The sequence below is a fragment of the Actinia tenebrosa genome, unplaced genomic scaffold (genome assembly GCF_029948245.1).
Source record: "Actinia tenebrosa isolate PJP-AT-01 unplaced genomic scaffold, QUT_ActTen_1.0 PGA_scaffold0__85_contigs__length_37466705, whole genome shotgun sequence".
NCBI lineage: Eukaryota > Metazoa > Cnidaria > Anthozoa > Actiniaria > Actiniidae > Actinia > Actinia tenebrosa.
This window is the reverse complement of record NW_028292569.1, coordinates 589,116-602,171: the sequence shown is the minus strand read 5'-3', so window position 1 is coordinate 602,171 and position 13,056 is coordinate 589,116. Positions and strand designations below refer to the sequence as shown.

Here is a 13,056-nt window from a genome sequence, read left to right as displayed (position 1 = left end):
GATGGATGGAAGAAACGAAGAGAGAGAGGAAGGAAGGGAAGGGAAGGGAAGGGGAGGGAAGCAAGGAGGAGGAAAGAAGGTAATAAGCAAACAATTAATAAATCAAGCATTGCAAGAACGCAAGTAGCATGTAAGGAAGGTCAGCGAGTGCGCAAAAAGCAGGAATTGTTTCAGAAAGAATGGACAAGACAGTGTAAAAACAGAACAAACTATTTTACAACAGTCCACAAAACCTCACCTGTATGACCTTTTCAATGAACCAAGGAACAGGTTGTAAACCAAATGCTATGACACTACTCACAATAGCCTCCTCCAGTACACCACGGTCTGGTTTGGGTAGAGTGACGCCTGGGAATAGGTCTGATACGATACCCTCGAACAATGGCAAGTCTTGCGATAAAAACTGCGAAGTAAGTAAGTAATTTATTTATTCACGTAGACACACAGGAGCTTACATTAAAGTATCGTTAGAATGTGCACGTGCTAAACTAAAATCTAAATAATACAATATAGATAAAATTCTAGATCTAAAAATATTATGTAAGTGTAGAAATCTATGTAAGAATATACTGAACCACCCCACCCCACCAAACTAAAAATTAAATACCAAGTTAATTTGCTAAGCACAATTCTTGTCCAATAAAAACAGATTGAATCCAAAGTGCGCTCTGATATTTACAAAAGCAGTGCTGATAATTTATGTCAATGGAGTAGTTTCTATAGTTTTTTCTTTTATTTGCTGCTGTTTATGTTTTTTACTGTTGTTATTGTTGTTGTTGTCGCTGTTGTTTTTGTATTTTACTACTATTGATGCTATTGTTGGTTACATAAGGAAGGAATTGAAAAGGCTACGTTTGCTTATATTCAACAAAGAAGCTGCAGCGTACTCACGTCAGAGAAATAGTTAGAATAATATAATGTTTCTTGATATACATCTTTCAGTGTTTTATTCTTGTCTTAAATCGGAACAAACCTTGGGTAAGTTAACATCCATGATCGATCTCAGCATTAGAATCTCCTCATCTTGATCAGAAAACTTTAGTTTGAGGTTGCCTGCTGCAGTTAGGACAGACTTGACTGCCCTCATACCGTAATCGTAATGATGCTGAGAGGACAACTGGACAACAAAAATATCTTCAGGCATCAGTAATCAGTAATGTATCATCATCATGTATCATCATCAAGTATCATCTTCATCATGTATCATCATCATGTATCATCATCATGTATCATCATCATCATGTATCATCATCATGTATCATCATCGTGTATCATCATCATGAATCATCATCATGTATCATCATCATGTATCATCACCATGTATCATCATCATGTATTACCATCATGTATCATCATCATGTATCATCATCATTATGTATCATCATGTATCATCATCATCATGTATCATCATCATGTATCATCATCATGTATCATCATCATGTATCATCATGTATCATCATCATATATCATCATGTACCATTATCATGTATCATCATCATCATGTATCATCATCATCATCATCCTTGGCTGAGGCAAGAGAACGCAGTGCTGACGACTTCCTTTACCTACTTACCTGCTCAGAACACAACCTGTAGACGGCGACTATCTTTGCCGACAGACTCCTAGCATTCACAAACCCCATGGAGTACAAGCTGATCTCACTAATAAGCGCGTAGTCTGGGACCATCATTGCAACGGTACGAAACAGAACCTGCAGAAAAAAGTATCATTCAAGATAACAATCATATTAACAAAGGCGTATCTAGAATTTTGAGGGAGGGGAGGGGACTGATCATCCCAGAAATAACAGTCAATTCTACATCCACAGCAATTAAAATTCCCATATTTTTTGACAAAACCAGGGGCAAGAAAAGGGATTCACGGACTGCTTCGAATTTACATTATCAGACTCTAGCCAAGGATAAAACGCTTTATAGTGCATTTTGCTCAGTGCCTGCCCCGATTTTGCGTAGAATATTAATCTGCTTCAGTGAAAATCCGTGGTCCGAATTTCAAACTGTTTGTATTATTGAGGTTGTGCATTCTTTATTTTACCATTGGTATTTGTGAATGTTCTGAACTGAAATGAAGCTAACCCTGAATGTATGAGTCTGTAATCAAGGGACATTGCAGTACAACGGGCGATAACAGATGTCTTGCAGCCCAAATCTGACAAGCAATTCAAGAGATACCTTAAGATTATCAGGCAACTCAGCACGACCAGCGTAGCCTGGATTCATTGTAATGAAGATGGTACATGTTGGGTCCAGCGAAATCTCTGTTCCTTCAAAGACAAACTTATCAAACCGTTCCATCACTGCTCTTTGGATGGTCAGAATCTGTTGCGCTACGACGGACAACACCTGGAAAAGAAGGTCAAGGTAAATAATGTAGGTAAGGATGGAGAGAAGGGACGTGTTGACAACGAATGTAAGGGGGAGGGGAGGGAGGTAGTGACAACGGATGTGAGAACGCAGGGGGAGGTAGTGTCAACAAAGGTAAAGGTATGGGGGAGGGGAGGGACGTGGTGACAACGAATGTAAGGGGGAGGGGAGGGAGGTAGTGACAACGGATGTGAGAACGCAGGGGGAAGTAGTGTCAACAAAGGTAAAGGTATGGGGGAGGGGAGGGACGAAGTGTCACTGAATTTCTTTCATAGTCAATCAAAAAACCGTCCACGTAATAAGGGTACGTGCGACAATAGATTTTTTGGAGGAAGGGGTAGGTATGCCGCATGACTCAATGGTGAAAGATTTTCTATGAGAGACTGGGTAGTTTTATGGATCATAAGAATACCTCTAATTCGATTCTGTTGAACTCATCAAAACAAGCCCAGGCTCCAGATTGTGCAAGACCCTTGAAGAACTTGCCCATTGCCTTGTAATCCAGGCCGTCAGAGCAATTAAACACAACACACTGAAAACAAGAATGAAAATAAATTAGAAAAACAAAGGCAATGATCTCAAGATTGTAAGGAATAAAAGCTAACCTGCTTTGCCACTGCTTTAGCCAAGTCCTTGCAGGTTTCAGTCTTGCCTGTCCCTGCTGGGCCTTCAGGTGCACCCCCAAGATTGAGCAGTAATGCCCCCATCAGGGTCCTGTGGGGAAAGAATGGACCATTACAATATATAAATGTAATTAATGTATCATCATCATGTATCATCATCATAATCATGCATCATCATCATGTGTCATCATCATGTATCATCATCATGTATCATCATCATGTATCATCATCATCATGCATCATCATCATGTGTCATCATCATGTATCATCATCATGTATCATCATCATGTATCATCATCATGTATCATCGTCATCATGTATCATCATCATGTATCATCATCATGTATCATCATCATGTATCACCATCATGTATCATCATGTATCATCATCATGTATTATCATCATGTATCATCAATTATCATCATCATGTATCATCACCATGTACCATCATCATCATGTATCATCATCATGTATCATCATCATGTATCATCATCATGTATCATCAATTATCATCATCATGTATCATCATCACGTATCATCATCATGTATCATCATCATGTATCATCATCATGTATCATCATCATCATGTATCATCATCATGTATCACCATCATGTATCATCATCATGTATCATCATCATGTATCATCATCATGTATCATCATCATGTATCATCATGTATCACCATCATGTATCATCATCATCATCACCATGTGTCATCGTCATGTATCATCATCATCATGTATCATCATGTATCACCATCATGTATCATCATCATCATGCATCATCATCATGTATCATCATTATGTATCATCATCATTATGTATCACCACCATCATTAATATCATTCATACCTATAACACCTGTCAGTAAGGGGTGTAATAACAAGTCTTCCTGTATTCCCAAGATATTCATACGCGTACTTGACCGTGGTTGTTATCATCTTCACCATAACTGCTTTCTTCTCCCAATAATAACGTAACTGACTAATCCACTGGAAATCTGCAGGGTCCACCACGTTCGTCTCCAACAGCTTTGCGACGACATCTCTTGCTAGTAATAAGAAATACAAACATGATTTATTAGAGGATTTTAAAATAATCAGTCCCTCGCAGTATGTGACGTTTATTTGCTAACCGCCAGCATTTTGGCGCTCTAAACTGTCTTTGGGTTATTCTTGTCTAAGGCATTGTGTGCAGTGTGTCTCGCTAGGGTATAAACCCGTTATCAATGTATCATGTCCTTTGAGGGGTTTTCTCCGGGTTCTCACTCTGGAAAATCTAACCCTCTAAATACCAATTCAATCTGACTTCTAGCTGGGCAGACTGAGTAACCAATTCCCGCGTGATTGAAGTAAAATATATTAAGCACGCATATAAATGCTCAATATAAAGTACTTACCATGGACATCAATAACAATCAGCGCACCAAGTGTTATCCTCTCCATGGAGGACAGCTTGCCTCGAACCAGACCTACGATATCCTCGATCTGTTGGGTGCTGTGTTGATAGTATTCCTGTAGTCCTTGAGTCTTTTGCATCGCCTGAAAAGGGTTTATAGAATGCCTCTACTTAGCATGCGCAAAGCATGACTCAACATCTAAGCGTGTGACCTACTATTCGGACTGGGCGCATGCTCAATAAGCTGCTACGCTGCTACATGCTCTTGAACTTACTGGGCATGTTTCAAAGGGACTTTTTACGAGAGTTTGAGGTTCTAGGCCTAATACTCCAAAAAATGCCAAAATTGTCAAAGGCGGTTTTACACCAGGTAATGCTCCTTGCAACTTGTCTCGCAATCTCGCAGCGTAATAAAGAAATGGAATGTTAAACTAGGCAATGATGTTCTCATGTCACCGTAATGGGCGCATGCAAGCGCACGAGATTGTGTGACAAGTTGCAAGCAACATTGGGTAGTGTAACACAACATGGATAAGCATGTAGATAAGCGCGGGTATCAATACAGTGTTGAGTAGTTTACCTCAGTAACGTCTGTTGTCCAGTAGATGATACTTGTAGCCAATACCACTTGACCAGGCCAGGATAACACCCATTCTGTACGAGGTGTCTGGGGGTATGCTGCTACTGCTTCCGCCATTACTTCACGTAGGCTCAGCTTCATCACATTTTCGATCTGCCAAGGCAAACAATTCAAGACTTAATGAAATCATGAAGAAATAATGAAAAAATATGAAGAGATGTTTTTCTTCATATCTTTCTTTAACTCTTGAGAACGTTAAGAAACGTTTTTGTTTCCTTCAGGTCGGGTCCCTGTTTTGAATTTTTCCGTCGTCACATATGAAAAGACGAATGGACTCTCATGTTGTCTCTATTGCCATGAGGGTTTTTCCTCAAGTCATGCTTCTTCCGCGAACATGAGAGTTTTGTGTATAGAAAATCCATGAACTTAGAGTGAAAGTGAGCCAGATTGGAACAGGGCCTGATTGTACGAAGGGTGGATATAGCGCTATCCATCGGATAAATCCTTATCCAGTGGATAAAGCGATGCTTCTATCCAATAATTTTATCCATTGGATAAGATTTATCCGTAGGATAGCGATATCCAGGCTCGTACAACCGGTCCCAACATAACTACTAAATTTCTTCACCTAATACAAAAAACAAAAACAAAAAAGAAAAAAAGAAAAAAAGAAGAAAAAAAGAAAAAAAAAGAAAAAAAGAAAAAAAGAATAAAAGAAAAAAAGAAAAAATATAATATATATATCGCCAGATTTCCTTACCTGTAGCAACCATTTTTCTACAAGACCACGAGCATCAGCAGGAATAACCTTCTGAAGAAACTTAACAACTTCACCCTCAGCTGAGATCATAGCACGAATCTCCTTTGATTCGTTGAATTCGAGTTTCGCGATTCCCTCGAAGCATTTCTTGAGGTGTGGCTGTACGCGCAGAGGATCCTTCGTCTCGGATAGAATCTCGAGTAGCTCGTCATTCGATAGAAAGAAAAATCTAGAAATTATAATGACAAAAATTTTGATCATTTCCTGTGTTTTTGGTCTCGCTTAAATACGAGCTGTTTTGATTAGAACTGGATAGGATTGCGTAGGGTATCGATAGTGACTTTGAAATGGCTTCCTTCTGAGCCACGAGTTTAAATGCGCGCAACGGCCAATCACAATCGACAGTGACTTTGAAATGGCTTCCTTCTGAGCCACGAGTTTAAATGCGCGCAACAGCCAATCACAATCGACAGCGACTTTGAAATGGCTTTCTTCTGAGACACAAGTTTAAATGCGCGCAACAGCCAATCACAATCGACAGTGACTTTGAGAATGGCTTCCTTCTGAGACACAAGTTTAAATGCGCGCAACAGCCAATCACAATCGACAGTGACTTTGAAATGGCTTCCTTCTAAGACACAATTTTAAATGCGCGCAACAGCCAATCACATAACAGCAAGGAAAAGTATCACATCTACACAGGTGCACAGATTATGTAAGTTACTGAAGACCAAACTCTCACCTTGGGAAAAACAAGCGCTTCTTCTCCAGGTATTCATTCAGTCCCTTCTGAATGTCTTCCAGTAGACCCTACAAAAATGAAGAGAATTAGACAATGATTCATTTGATCATATTCACATGCGAATTAGCGCCATATAAGTATTAAAGTTATATTATTATATGAAGTGTGAGTGCATACTGATAATTGAGACCTTGAGCAACATCTTACTCTTGAGAGTAAGATTCTTTATTTAAGTTATATTAATATTCAAGTGCTTTCGTGCGCAGCCATTAAACAAAGAAACAATACTCTAGAGAATGACGGGTGCATTGAAATGGAAAAACATTACGCCCAGGGTAAAGAGTTGGTTTTACTTTACCTCAGAGTGTTGGAGTGTTTCAAGCATTTGATCTTGGGAAGTCACAACCAGTGCGTTTGGATTCTTTACAGCTTCTGTCATGATTTTCCTCCTGCAATGAATAAACAAGAACAGAAACAATCAACTCGTTGCTACGTTTTTCATAGCCGCAAAATTGGTCAAGTTAAACGAAATTTTTTGGGGGTTTCTTAGGACATATATCACCAATATGGCGGCCACATATTTTGTTATTTCCTTCACTCAGGAATACTGGAAAGCCGGTAAAAGCAGGTGAGGTGACGCAATCAAGGAAAGAGCTTGATTCCAGTAAAGAGAAGTTACAGAAAAACTTTTTAACTTTTTAACTAGTTAACTTTTTAAATTTTATTTGATATCCTGAAACTATAACCTCTGAGCTGATCTAAGTCAGTGCATGGTTAACCCACAGATCGAACCCTGAACCAACCTTTGGGCTGAACTAAGTTAGTGCATGGTTAACTCACAGATCGAACCCTGAAACATCATCTGGGCTGATCTAAGTCAGGGCTCGGCTAACTCACAGGTTGAACCCTGAAACAACCTCTGGGCTGATCTAGGTCAGGGCATGGCTAACTCACAGATCAAATTAGAATTTATCTTGTTAGGTTTTGCGAAAAGAGGGAAACTTTCGAATCAAGGGAGAGACCAAAGGCAAAGGTGAGAGGCGAGTGCACTACCGTTACACAACCCTTGATTTACTTCATAAAGGTATGAGTTACTGAATATAAACAGTACATCTTACCAGTGTTTATCGACTGTTCTGAATTTCTCTCCCTCTTGTGGCATCTGCGCCTGGATGTCTTCAGACGAGAAGATTGGCTCTAGGTACAGCCAGGATGCTTGAACCTTGAAGAAATAAGTACGCAGATATTATACAAACCAGAAAAGGATATAAATGTAAAGCAAAACTGGAAAATTTCAGGTGGAAAATTTTCGACTTACCTTGAGCCAGGATTCTACAATGTCTTGCATGAGATTCTATGAAAGGATTAGAAAACGTTTTTATTTAACGTAACGTAGTGTAGTATAAGGTAACGGTACGTAATGATAGTGACTAATAGCAAGAGTAACCTAACAAAACATAACGCATCATGATGTGACGCAACATAACGCAACGCAACATCACGCAGCGCATCATAATGTATTGCAAAATAACATAACGCGACGTAACAATTAGACAAATGCAACATAACAGAACGAAACAATACGTCATGAAATTACGCAACATTGCGCAATTTAACTTAGCGCAGCATATCGTCACGCATTATAAAACTCGACGCAACGCTACGAAACAATGATTCGTGATTATTATTGAACATTTGACTCACTAGTTTGATCTCCCATTCCTTGATTTCTGTTTCGAATGGACCAATGAACGGTGATCCTTTCATCGTCTGCGTCTTGACAATATGATCATCAAGAAGAACCTGAAATAAAAAAAGATAAGAATCCCAATACAGTGTGTGCAACCATGTGACTCAAAATCCCTTGAGATATCAATAACGATGAAACAACCGCCATGTTGGTTGATCTAACAAGAGAAGCTAATGAAGAATGCTTTATTATCGTCAACCAACATGGCGGCTATGACGTAATATGCTTTACAGTATTCACAGTAGATGGATAAAACAACATTGCTGTGACCGTCACCTACCTGTAGATCATCAACAGCAGAGAGAATACTTATTTCTGTGTCTTTGTATTCAACAAATGTGAACTCTATTCCTCTCCACTCCTGTTGCATCTTATCTAAAGCCTGGGGAAAAAACACGCAAGGAATATTTTATCACTGCACATCCGCCCAGAAACAATTCGACTGTATTTCTTCCCTGGGATGACATTAAACATAAAAAGGCTATATGCATTATAGTCCAGAACTGGACCTAATTTTCTCATTTTTATTTGCGCGCGCGGTATTTCCTTTATTTGAGATATAAGCTAATCAGTTGGGGAGCAAAATTGGGTCCAGTCCTGGAATATATGCACTATAGATTGTAGGGGTGCAGCGAGTGTATTGTTGTGCGCACCAAAGGTGTCCACGAACTTGTTGAGCCTGTATTATGAGGAGAGGGGAGGGGAGAGTAGGGGACTGAGGTTAAAGCGCACAGTCTCCATGAATATAAGCGCAAATTAAGGTTCTATGGTCAGTGAAACCGAATTACGTTATATTTGCTGGACGTCCTAGCTCATTTCATTTAAACAAGAGCAAAATAATTGTTAGCTGCAGAAGTATCGAGTGCGTTCCGAATACGAAACAAGTAAGCATTTCAATCAGGGTTTCATATCCACTACGTTTGTGGTAATTTTATTTGCAGTCGTAAGTCATTGCATGTAGCCCTGAAGATGGCCAATATGGCTGAAAGCTTGGCAATAACATAAAATAATATTAAACGTAGTGGATACGGAACCTTAACTCAAATGAATCCTGCGTGCAAGAATACACTTGAATTAAGTAAGCCATACTTTTTCAAGAGAGAACTCCTTGGCTGCTCTCCCACTAATGGCTGCCAGATCCTCGACGAACTTGTCCAGTCCAAGCGCAAGCATTTCGTTAAGTGTTGTGTCTTCTTTGGGCGTTATGTTGAACCCAACCTGACAACACAAACAAGATACACAACTGTAACAGTAGCTTCATATGTATATTAAACAGGACTCCATTTAAACTAGCCTTAGGCTAAATTGGGTGGTTTTTTTTAAAAATTGGAATAAATAAAAAATAAAACAGAAAAAGCTTGTAATTTATTTAAGAATGCTGCGAAATGCATGACTTAATTTCTCTTAGTCTTGGCGAGCGCAAACAGAAAAAAACGATAATAGCAAAACTCATTCAAGAAACGTTTCCCCTCCAAAAATACCATTTGGTTGTCGTTGGAGTTATTTCTCTCGTTTTGACAAGAGATAATAAAAGCGACAAGTAATTTTGATCTCGTGAAACAGCAAATTGCGCGTCTAGGTTTGGAATTCGCATGGATTTCCATCCACCAAAACAACACCAATTTCTGCCAGGAAGATATCCCATAATGCATAACGGGATGACTAGTGTTTTCGTATGACTGTGAAAAGCTCGGTGCCGTAAGCGTGCCGTGCCGTACCGTTTTCTCGCGCAATGTGATTAGCAGGCAGTGCCGTGACCTTGGCGTGACCGTGTCCGCGCCTGTTTATGCCGTTTTTCGGGTATTTGATTGGATGGAGAGTAAATAATCGAGGAATGAGATTGGCCTGGCCTGCCGTGTCACGACCGTATTCGTGCCGTGAGCTTTTCACAGTCATACGAAAACTGCTATATTACACAATCTTTTCTGCGTACACAGATTAAATTTATATCAAGCATTGTACAGGCACAGCATTACTGTGCGCATTTCTCCAAGAGGCTTACCTTCACACTCATCATATCCCAATGTCTAGTCTTGATTCCTGGAGTACACAGCGCGCTGATGAGAGGCATGTTGATCTTAAAGTTCTCTAGCCTCGCTTTGATGGTAGACGCGACGCGCAAAGGACCACGGAACTCAGGGTGGGCGAACTCTTTGGTCAGTTTGTAACTTGTGCGCCATAACTCAGACACCTAAAATTACAAATACAAATATTTTTTGAAGAGAAACACGACTCGGTTTAATAGTGCGCAGCCTTGGGTATGGGCAGTGAGAAATTGCTTTTATCTGGGAAATTTCTAAACAGAATAAACAACGAAGAAACGTAGCCTTCTCCGCAGTTACTTTTTGGCGCTTGGGATCCCTGTTTCAGTCTTCCTCGGTCACTTTGCGTGGTAAGAAATACAGTGCGCAAATTCTTTATTATTATTTTTATTTTATTATTATTTTAATTATTATTATTATTTCTTTTTTTTTAAATTTCCGCTTGAAACCCCTGCATGTGTTATTATGGCAGAGGGATCACACCATCACATTTGTCTACACGCCACAGACAGCCCGCAAAAGAAAAAGAAAAACAAGAAACGTGCCCAAAGCAAAGAGAGACGGAGTGAGTAATCTTGGTAAAAATATTCCTTTAGATTTTTCTACATACCTCTTCCTCGATTTCCTCAGCGTTCAACTGCAGTAACGAGCCAGCCAGCCATTGCTCTTGTCGAGTATGAAACTTGACAACCGCGCGCCATAACTTGTCGAATGGTTCTTTAGCGTCGATGATCTCCTGGATTTGCGGGAAGAGACTTCGATTCTCTTGACCAAGAAGTTCTTCCTCCTTGTTGATTCGCTTCCGCTGTATGTACAAACAGTTGATAATTTATTGAGGTAAGGGAAGACTAAGCCAAGGCACGGTAGGTCGAATTTGAATTTAGAATTGGGTTTTGTGGAGGGAGGATAAACGAAGAACTGGAAAAAAACCTTGAATCCAGGGAGAGACCTAACAAACTCTACTCACATTTGATGCAGTGTCCAGGAATCAAACCAGAGACCCCAGGAATGAGACGCGCGTGTACTTTTTTTTAAATTTTTTAATATTATATTCATATATATATAGATTTATTTATTTATATCTATTAATTTATAACATTTTTTTTACTTTTTGAGGGCCACTAGTTTATCAGTACCTTGCGTATCTGTTATGTGTTTTACCCTCTTGAAATAAAGTCGTTATTATTATTATTATTATTATTATTATTATTATTATTATTATTATTATTATTATTACCACTACACCACCCTTGATTCCCACGCGCGCAAGCCAGTGAGTTTTCTTACCTCGTCTAAGAATTCCAGTACTTTATTCTGTAAGTCATCGAGCTGTGTTAAGTAGGTTTTAGATTCAGAGAGTCTGTCCTTCGAATGGAAGTCTTTGATGCTCGCCAGGGTCTCGTTTAGCTGTTTTTCGAATTTTGTGAGCCAATCAAAAAGTCTTTGTACCGCTGTGTCGTGTTCTCTTTGAATGCGGTTTTCACTGCAATGATGAAAAATAAACATTAATTTAAAATAATAATAATAATAATAATAATAATAATATTAATAATAATAATAATAAGGAAACACATGATGTACTGTGATGTGCATACATAGTCTTCTACAAGGTGCACTGTGATTGGTTGGTAGGCGTTTTCGAGCTTTGTGATTGGTTCACAGCAGAAGCCCTTTGAGTGTCAAGACATCGTGAGGATTTCATGTGTCGTAACTGATACATAGCAAAAGCCATTTGAGTGTCAAGGCATCGTCAGGCTTTCATGTCTTTTGATTGGTTCATAGCGGAAGCCATTTGAATGTCAAGACAACGTGAGGATTTCACATTTTGTGAATGGTTCACAGGGGAAGAAATTGGAATGTCACGATATTCGGATAATCTATTAGTCATATATAAGTTATATTGGTAATCTGTAATGTACCTCATTTCCACCATGGGTAGAATTCGCTCAGGCCAAGTGAACGTTGTTTCGTTAAGCTTCAGATGATCGTCTTGGAGAAACGTGTGATCCATTAGAAACATCAACAAATCAGCAGCTTCTTCTAACAACGCCTGACAAGACAAAATATAAATGAGTGAAAGTAGAAAATGAATGGATAGAGCTGGGAGGACTGCTGATGGATGACTGGGTGAGTGAATGGACAGATTCAAGGACGGATGGGTGAATGGGTGGCGGATAAATGGAAGGGTCAGTTTGGTAGGAGGATGGATGGGTAAATTAGTCGAGGGATGGATGAATGAATGGAAGTATAAATAGTTTGATATTGAAGGATGGATGGTGTATGGTGTGTTAGTTGGTCGGAGGATAGATGAATAAGCGAGGTATGGATGATATAAATGAAGTATAGATACATGTAAAACCCAAGTCAAGCCAAAATAGGCAACCTCGATCGTGTCCCCCCACGTGATTGCATCACGTGATAAGACATCACAAGAACCCACCTTCAGTTGTAACAAAGGTCCACTTCTCAGGTTCTCGATGTAGTTTTCCAAATCCACCAGTTCATCTGTTGTCTTGGCCGGCGTGGTTATTCGAATCACTATCTGGTCGTATTGGCTGCAGATCGATCGGTTAAAGGCTGAACTCTTCTTTGTCAGATGTTTCAGCATAACATCTACAAGGTCTTCTGCACGCTTAATTAAAAACTGAAATTCGATTGAATTAGTCAGCATATATAACAAATAGAAATTGTACTAACCGACCAAACACTATTTAGCGACCAGTTGTCAACGTCCCAAAGAAGGTTTTTACAGTAAAATATACCTCTATTACGCGACCA

The 13,056-nt window shown here is 39.4% G+C and overlaps 1 protein-coding gene across 1 annotated transcript in view; it reads right to left on the bottom strand.

Annotated features, from left to right (window-relative positions):
* Positions 1-13,056, bottom strand: part of LOC116305165 (dynein axonemal heavy chain 3) — a 65,904-nt gene that overhangs the window by 41,545 nt on the left and 11,303 nt on the right. Inside the window, exons 12-33 of the mRNA XM_089026118.1 lie at positions 12,719-12,922; positions 12,198-12,328; positions 11,566-11,761; positions 10,889-11,083; positions 10,239-10,427; positions 9,326-9,454; positions 8,517-8,618; positions 8,191-8,289; positions 7,805-7,840; positions 7,605-7,708; positions 6,845-6,935; positions 6,487-6,554; positions 5,745-5,973; positions 4,985-5,137; positions 4,406-4,547; positions 3,859-4,057; positions 2,990-3,098; positions 2,797-2,916; positions 2,193-2,363; positions 1,574-1,711; positions 974-1,117; positions 239-403 (exon numbers count right to left, since the gene is read on the bottom strand). Coding sequence (XP_088882244.1) covers positions 239-403; positions 974-1,117; positions 1,574-1,711; positions 2,193-2,363; positions 2,797-2,916; positions 2,990-3,098; positions 3,859-4,057; positions 4,406-4,547; positions 4,985-5,137; positions 5,745-5,973; positions 6,487-6,554; positions 6,845-6,935; positions 7,605-7,708; positions 7,805-7,840; positions 8,191-8,289; positions 8,517-8,618; positions 9,326-9,454; positions 10,239-10,427; positions 10,889-11,083; positions 11,566-11,761; positions 12,198-12,328; positions 12,719-12,922 — 3,114 coding nt within the window. The remainder of the gene's footprint in view (positions 1-238; positions 404-973; positions 1,118-1,573; positions 1,712-2,192; positions 2,364-2,796; positions 2,917-2,989; positions 3,099-3,858; positions 4,058-4,405; positions 4,548-4,984; positions 5,138-5,744; positions 5,974-6,486; positions 6,555-6,844; positions 6,936-7,604; positions 7,709-7,804; positions 7,841-8,190; positions 8,290-8,516; positions 8,619-9,325; positions 9,455-10,238; positions 10,428-10,888; positions 11,084-11,565; positions 11,762-12,197; positions 12,329-12,718; positions 12,923-13,056) is intronic.